Consider the following 8,223-nt stretch of genomic DNA (forward strand, 5'->3'; position numbering starts at 1 on the left):
GTTGCCCACTTTAGTGACCAAGTTCATTTCAAGGTACATAATTTTACTTTGTGGTGTGAAAAAAACAGAACTGCTATAATACTACTCAAGCCTGAAATATAGTCATGTACTGTTTATACTATTAAAAAATATTCCCTCTCTATTTGGCATATCACTCAGTGCGTTTACATGCACATAGAGAGAATCGAATTTCTGCCGTTGCTCGACTGAAATCGAAGTTCAAAATGCCATGTATACACCTTAATTCGGCTGAAATTGAACCGAACTTGATTTCTCGGAATCGAGCTACACGACCTAGATTATGCGATTTCCGCCGAGCTACTTAGTGCTTAATACCCTATTGAGCTACGTATTCGAGCTACTTACTTCAGCACTGCCCCTTCCGGAAGTGACGAGACCACAAGGGAAACACAACAGCCTCGGTCGGCATGACAACGAATCATGACAACGGCATGAATCTTTTCTTTTTGTGGCATTGTTTGCACTGTTAAAATTTAGCTCACTTACTGTATATATATATATATATATATATATATATATATATATATATATATATATATGTCCAACATCTGAAGAATGTCAATAAAAGCAAAACAATTGAACTTTTTGTGTGTTTACTAAGACACAAGTTAAATTGTAAGCAAAAAAAAAAAATTTTTTTGTAAGCAAAAAATGGACTTTAGAAAAATATTATTGTGCAAAATAAGTTGTCTTACAAAACAGTGGTCTGCGCCGGACAGTTTGTAGCCATACAGTCTGTTAGAGCAAGCCTAACAGCTTGAACACGGAACTGCCAGTGTTGCCAGATTGGGGGTTTTAAGTGCATTTTAGCGGATTTGAACATGTTTTGGGCTGGAATACGTCAGCAGTATCTGGCAACACTATAGCTCTTCTTCATGACGACAACCGGAAGTGTACCAACACGATGGGGCGTGTAGCGCCACGTGTGGCTCGGGTGCACAATGCACCTTGCACAATAGCCCGATTTCACTTGTGCATGTAGGATTGGATTTCTCTGGCACCCCTGCTGGGACCCTTTGCTCGATTACCGACAGCAGCTCGATTTGGATGTGCATGTAAACGTACTGACTGTAGTGACGTGGCCGCAAAGTGTCTGGGCGCAAGAATTACAGTAGTGTTCCGTTTCCTTCTACTGTGTTATAGAGGTTTTTTCCTCTTAACCATTCACACCGATGGGTAATTTAGAGTAGCCAGTTTACCTAACCGCATGTCTTTGAACTATGGGAGGAAACCAGAGCACCCAGACGAAATCCATGCAGACATGTGAAAACTTGTGTATGCACAGTGCCATGCAATGAACTAGCATCCCATGGTCAAGGTCTATTCCTGGGATGGCTTCAGAGCCACCCTATGAATTATCCATTAGTTTTTCACCTCAATTTTGCTGGTTGAAATGTGATATTAAATACAGAAAAGGGGCTACCATGATTTTACATTACAAAAGCCTTTTTTTAAATTTTTATATCCACTGTAAAATACTTTCGAGTAACTGAGACACCCACTTTGCTTGCTGGCTGTTGGCTTGATGTCTGCCCAAACACTGTCCCCATTTCTTGTGGGATTTAATGGAATGCGGTTAGAAAACTGATGCTGAGAGACAGAAGCAGCTGTGTGACTGATGTATTTTAGGAAAGTGGAGAAGGCGATAGAAAGAAATGGGTTCAATACATCTGCTCAGCACTCCACCTCCACAAGGGACCACTAACATCTGGTCCTGGCAACTAACTGCTCCAGTGGACAGGGGCTACAGAATAGCCCATCTGGTGCACTTTGTGCACACACACACACGCGTGCGCGCGCACACTTCAAAACTTCAAGGCCATGTAATGACACTTATTCATCATCTTCCTCAAGCATCCTTGTTTTACTTCAGCATTATTTTCCTTTGAGAACTACTGTTTAACATGCATCCTCCCCACCAAGATATTTCTTATTTATAATAAAAACATTAATGTGCATGTGTGAGATAACCTGTGGGAGCTGGCTTCATGGGTGTAGAATCTGGTATGAACAAGTCCACCAGACCATCACTGGACTGACTTGTACCTGAGACAGTTGGCTGAAGCAAGAAAAAGGGGCATGATTAAACAAAATCCACAGCAATGACACTATACCATAAAAAAGTGTGTGTGTGTAATAGATTGTTCCAGATTTCACACAAACTATATGTTACTAAATGTTATAGTGAAACCTTAGACATTCTTCGACCTTTATTACCTTGGTGGCATGTGTGTTTGTGGCAGGTTTATCACCAGTGTAATGGGCAGCTGCCCCCAGGTCTATGGTTTTTGAGGGAGTGGCTCCTTTCTTTCGTGTGGCAGTAGTCTCGGTGGCCTGAACAATCTGAACACTTTTGGTCGTCACCGTCTCCTCATCATCTTTAAATTCATTCCTGCCTGATTGCCCGTTTCGGAAATCTCGATTTCTCTCCTCCTCTGTCTCACTTGAGGGGGGGTGGGGTGGGGGGGTTCCATTTAGACAGTTGTAAGTGCAAATGCAAATTATAGTTTGGCATTGACTGCTGTCATGCAAATATTTTGAAAATTATGCAAAAAAAAAAAGAAAAAAAATTGCTGTGTAATCAAATGCTAACTCTATGGGAACATTCCATGTTTCAAAGACTCAGCCTTTAGGTGCAGAACACAAAACTACAGAGAAGCATGACTGGAGCTTAGAATTCCTTCTACAAGAGTAATTCAAAAGGTTCTCAGCCTCACCCAGAAACAAGGGGCATAACGCTCATTTTGGGACATAACTGTATACAAAAGCCTAATATCACTGTCCATAAAAACTGAAATGAAAAAACAAATCGGAGGAGGAGAGGAAAGCTTTGAGCTGGCGTGCTGTTGCTGCAGGACAACGCGCCCGTCCACACAGCACAGGTGGCAATAGCAGCCAAATGTGGCTTTGAACTGTTGCCCTATGCACTTTACTCACCCAAGCTGGCACTGTCTGACTTCTGTTTCCCAAACTGAAATCCCACTTGTGTGGTCGCCATTTTCAGAGTGATTAAGTAATCTATACTGTTGAAGAGAATGTGGAGACTCAAGATGTAGCCTTCTTTCGCGAAAGGTTAGCAAAGCTTGAACATCAGTGGACCAAGTGCACTGAAGTTAAAGGAGACGATGTTGAAAAATAATGCAAGAACAATTTTTCTCCTGTGACATTTTCTGGCTGAGGCTGAGAACTTTTTGAAGTACCTTCTTATGTTTTTTTTTTTTTCCCCTGAGATTTAGTCAGTTTTGTTTGCACGTTAGAATAGAAGATAAAGATGGTCCGACGCCACCCGAGGCACTCACCTGAATCTGTCTGGTGAGTCATCTCTGTCTTTCCTGCGGAACACGTTTATAGTGTCGTTAATTGTGCTGCCAATCTTGTCGCTGATCTCTCCCAGTTTCTCACTAAACGGGAATGCGCCTTTATTGTTCTCCCAGTCATCATCCCACTTAGAGCGCGAGTCGTACCTGTCACCAGCTTGAACAGACATAAAGGAGAATATACTAAACAGCTAGTTCAAAGCCAGCTATGGATTGTAATAGGTGAGTCACTGAACATCAGCTATAAACTCTTGGGCTATCCTACCACTGTTTTATAATAATGAACCACTATCCACCTCATCTTTCACATCAACAAGCTATTTGTATCTGCATGATAGTGTACATATAGATCTGGACAATCAGTGAGAATTAACAGGACAGATCTCATATATATTACACACACACACACACACAATATTATATATATATATATATATATATATATATATATATAAAAAATCTCCTTCTCACCCCCGGCGGGGGGGTGGTATCCATGTCATCCTCAAGCTCGGGTCCTCTACCAGAGGCCTGGGAGTTTGAGGGTTCTGCGCAGTATCTTCGATGTTCCTAGGACTGCGCTCTTCTGGACTGAGGCTTCAGATGTTGTTCCTGGGATTTGCTGGAGCCACTCTCCCAGTTTGGGGGTTACTGCCCCAAGTGCCCCCACTACCACGGGGACCACGCAACCCTTGACCTTCCACATCCGTTCCAGCTGCTCTTTCAACCCTTGATACTTCTCAAGTTTCTCATGTTCCTTCTTCCTGATGTTGGCGTCAGCTGGGATCGCCACATCTATCACCACTACCCTCTTCTGCTCTTTGTCCACCACCACTATGTCCGGTTGGTTAGCCAGGATCTGTTTGTCAGTCTGGAAGCTGAAGTCCCACAGAATCTTGGCCCTGTTGTTCTCAGCCACCTTCTGTGGTATGGCCCATTGGGACTTGGGTATTTCTATTCCATACTGGTTGCAGATGTTCCTGTATACTATCCCAGCCACTTGGTTGTGCCTCTCCATGTACGCTGATCCAGCTAGCATCTTACACCCTGCTACTATGTGCTGGACTGTTTCAGGGGCTTCTTTGCACAGTCTGCATCTTGGGTCTGATCTACTCTGGTAGATCCTGGCCTCTATGGCTCTTGTGCTTATGGCCTGTTCTTGTGCTGCCATGATTAGTGCCTCTGTGCTGTCTGTCAGTCCTGCATTATCCAGCCACTGGTAGGATTTCTTGATTTCAGCCACTTCCTCTATCTGACGGTGGTACATGCCATGTAGGGGTTTGTCTCTCCAGGTTGTCTGTTCCTCCTCCTCCTCTGCACTCTCTTCAGGGTTCTGCTGCCTGAGACATTCACTTAGCAGTTCATCCTTTGGGGCCATCTTTCTGATGTATTCTCGGATTTTCGATGTTTCATCCTGGACCGTGGTCTTGACGCTCACTAGCCCTCGGCCTCCCTCTTTCCGCTTGATTATGGATGTTGGAACACTGGGCTAATAGCTGTTTCTTTGTTAGCCTTGATTGTGGGTTTCGAAGTATCCAATGGTCCCACATTCTCTGCATGTATCCCCTCTCTCTGGGATTGCTTGTATAGTAGCATTCCAGCAAATCCGTATTTTCTGTCCTCGTCCATTGATGTCTTGTTCCAGTAGCCCATTTCTCATCAGTTTGCCCTGGTTCCCTAGCAACTGACGCAGACCTTGTTGACCCGGGCGACGTCTGAGCCGGTATGACTCTATCAGTTATGTTTTCACTCATTCCTGAGGTAGGCTGATATATCATGAGGGGTTTTGCCTAAGGACCCTTACTGGATGATGTTTTGCCCCGACCGGGATTCGAACCCCGATCTCCTGCGTCGTAGTCAGTGAGCATTACCACTGTACTATCCAGCTGATTGGTGCCATGACCCGGAGATATATATATATATATATATATATATATATATATATATATATATATATATATATATATATATATAAACTTACACACACACACGCATCTCAAAAAATTTGAATACCATGGAAAAAGTTCCTTTTTTTCATAATTTAATTCAAAAAGGTAAACTTTCATATATTCTATATTCATTACATGTAAAGTGAAATATTTAAAGCCTTTTTTGTTTTAATTTTGATGATTATGGCTCCTTTACCATGAATTACTGTATCAATGTGGTGTGGCATGGAGGTGATCAGTCTGTGGCACTGCTGAGGTGTTACTAAAGCCCAGGTTGCTTTGATAGTGGCCTTCAGTGTATCTGTATTTTTGGGTCGGGTGTTTCTCATCTTCCTCTTGACAATACCCCATAGATTCTCTATGGGGTTCAGGTCAGGTAAGTTGGCTGGCCAATCAAACACAGTAATATCATGGTCAGCAAACCATTTGGTAGTAGTTTTGGCACTGTGGGTAGGTGCCAAGTCCTGCTGGAAAAGGAAATCAGCATCTCCAAAAAGCTTGTCAGCAGATGGAAGCATGAAGTGCTCTAAAATCTCCTAGTAGATGGATATGTTGACTTTGGACTTGATAAAATACAGTTGACCAACACCAGCAGATGACATGGCACCCCAAATCATCACAGACTGTGGAAACTTCACACTGGGCTTCAAACACTTTAGATTCTGTGCCTCTCCAGTCTTCCTCCAGACTCTAGAACCATGATTTCCAAATTAAATGCAAAATATACTTTCATCTGAAAAGAGGACTTTGGACCACTGAGCAACAGTCCATTTCTTTCTCTCCTTAGCCCAGATAAGACACTTCTGACATTGTCTCTGGCTCAGGAGTAGCTTGATATTAGGAATGCAAAAGTTGTATCCCCTTTCTTGAAGATGTCTGTTCGTGATGGGTCTTGATACACTGACACCAGCCTCAGTCCACTCCTTGTGAAGCTCTCCCAAGTTCTTGAATCAACTTTTCTTGACAATCCTCTCAAGACTGCGGCCATCCCTGTTGCTTGTGCACCTTTTCCAGCCACCCTTTTCAGCAATGACCTTTTGTGGCTTACCCTCCTTGTGGAGGGCATCAGTGATCATTTTCTGGACAACAGTCAAGTCAGCAGTCTTCCCCATGATTGTGGTTGTGTGTACTGAACTAGACCGAGAGATACACTGTGTTCATACTGTTTTACTCAAACTTGAAATGAAATATTCTAATATTTTGAGATGTTTTTTTTTTTTTTTTAATCTTTTTGTACTGTATACCATACTGATTAAAATTAAAATAGAAAAATGCTTGAAACATTTTAGCAGGGGTGATAGCGTTCCGGCGCCGCGCCGGATTTCCGGCATACCGTGGCTGGGGGAAAAAAAAATAAAAAATCTAGTTCGCCCATTGTCCTGTGTCATTCTGAGATGCGCAGATAGACAGTAAAGGGAATTCGCATGATATGGAACTAGTGGGAAAAAAGTGCCGTCACAGCACGAATTAGGTCTAATTCGTGCTGTGACGGCACTTTTTTCCCACTAGTTCCATATCATGCGAATTCCCTTTACTGTCTATCTGCGCATCTCAGAATGACACAGGACAATGGGCGAACTAGATTTTTTTTTTTCCCCAGCCACGGTACGCCGGAAATCCGGCGCAGCGCCGGAACGCTATCACCCCTGTTTTAGTTTGTGTAATGAGTCTATAACATTTTCACTTTCTTAAATAACTGATGGAAAATATTGAACTTTTTCACAATATTCTAATTTTTTGAGATGCACTAGTATACACACAAATTATATAGTGTGTGTGTGTGTGTGTGTGTGTGTGTGTGTGTGTGTGTGTGTGTGTGTGTGTGTGTCTATTTACACACACACACGAACAATAGAATCCCACTGGCTATCAAAATAAAGTCAGAGTTCACTCATCTGGCAAAACAAACCTCCTGGGAGGAAGAAAGAATTGGAGAAGAAAGAAAAGAATCACCATGGAATCACACATGATAAACAACTCCATCACATGCAACTACGTGAGAGTCCCTGCTGAGCATTAGGACGAATGACTGAGTATGAGTGAGAGAGAGAACGAACCAGGAGGAAATTATTTCTGAGAGCAGGACTTACCATATCTGAAGTCCCCCATGCTCTCAGAAGACACGCCGATATATTTGTCTCTGTTTTTCTTGGCCTTCTTCCTCTCCTCTCTCAGTCGGTCATCATCTTGCACAAACTCCACCATGTCTTTTACCTTCTGCCGTACATTGATGCCTTGGTCCTTCCCATTCTCATCTGCAAAAATTACCTCTTGCTGACATTAATCTCTAAGACTGTGCCTCCTGCTGTGCAAACCAATATCTATGCACAGCAACAATCTGATGTATAAAAGCATCATGAGGGAGAATTTGGTCAAAATAGGTTTCGTTGTCAAAAGGAGCTAGTTTTGCATTTGGCCTAAAGCTGAAATTACTCCAACATTTGAATGCACTGGAAATGGTGTGCTGAAACTTTGGTAACTAGGGTGATAGGATAAGGTTTGGATTGTGGCCAAGTGTCAGTTTCTTTGGCATCTTTATCAATATCAGCACAACCAGGAAGTCACCAAATGACTCAGACAGACATGAATACACCAACAGAAAACAGTTACATCAGGTCCATCATGTAATATAGGCATAAGTGGCACCATTTAACAATTGGTTGCTGAAGGCAAAATGAATATTGGTGAATAATAACCAAGATGAAGTCATGGTTATTTTTCACTGGTATTCACTGAGCCGGAGGTGGATAATTGTTAAATCATATTATGCATTTATACTAAAACAATTATCTACCTCAGGCTCAGTGAATATTGGTGAATAATAACCTTGACTTCATCTTTGTTATTATTCACCAATATTCACTTCACCTTTGACAAATAACTTAATTAGTACAGTTGCGGAATAGGGCTATTTACTGTATTATTATTTGATCTCAAAC

General features: G+C 42.3%; 1 protein-coding gene across 2 annotated transcripts in view; it reads right to left on the reverse strand.

The window, feature by feature from the left end:
* Positions 1 to 8,223, reverse strand: part of clint1a (clathrin interactor 1a) — a 79,496-nt gene that overhangs the window by 16,689 nt on the left and 54,584 nt on the right. For both annotated transcript variants that reach the window (XM_060927555.1, XM_060927554.1), the window contains exons 5-8: positions 7,375 to 7,539; positions 3,321 to 3,495; positions 2,239 to 2,464; positions 1,993 to 2,080 (exon numbers count right to left, since the gene is read on the reverse strand). In XM_060927555.1, coding sequence (XP_060783538.1) covers positions 1,993 to 2,080; positions 2,239 to 2,464; positions 3,321 to 3,495; positions 7,375 to 7,539 — 654 coding nt within the window. The remainder of the gene's footprint in view (positions 1 to 1,992; positions 2,081 to 2,238; positions 2,465 to 3,320; positions 3,496 to 7,374; positions 7,540 to 8,223) is intronic.

The sequence above is a fragment of the Neoarius graeffei genome, chromosome 8 (assembly GCF_027579695.1).
Source record: "Neoarius graeffei isolate fNeoGra1 chromosome 8, fNeoGra1.pri, whole genome shotgun sequence".
NCBI classification, from domain to species: domain Eukaryota; kingdom Metazoa; phylum Chordata; class Actinopteri; order Siluriformes; family Ariidae; genus Neoarius; species Neoarius graeffei.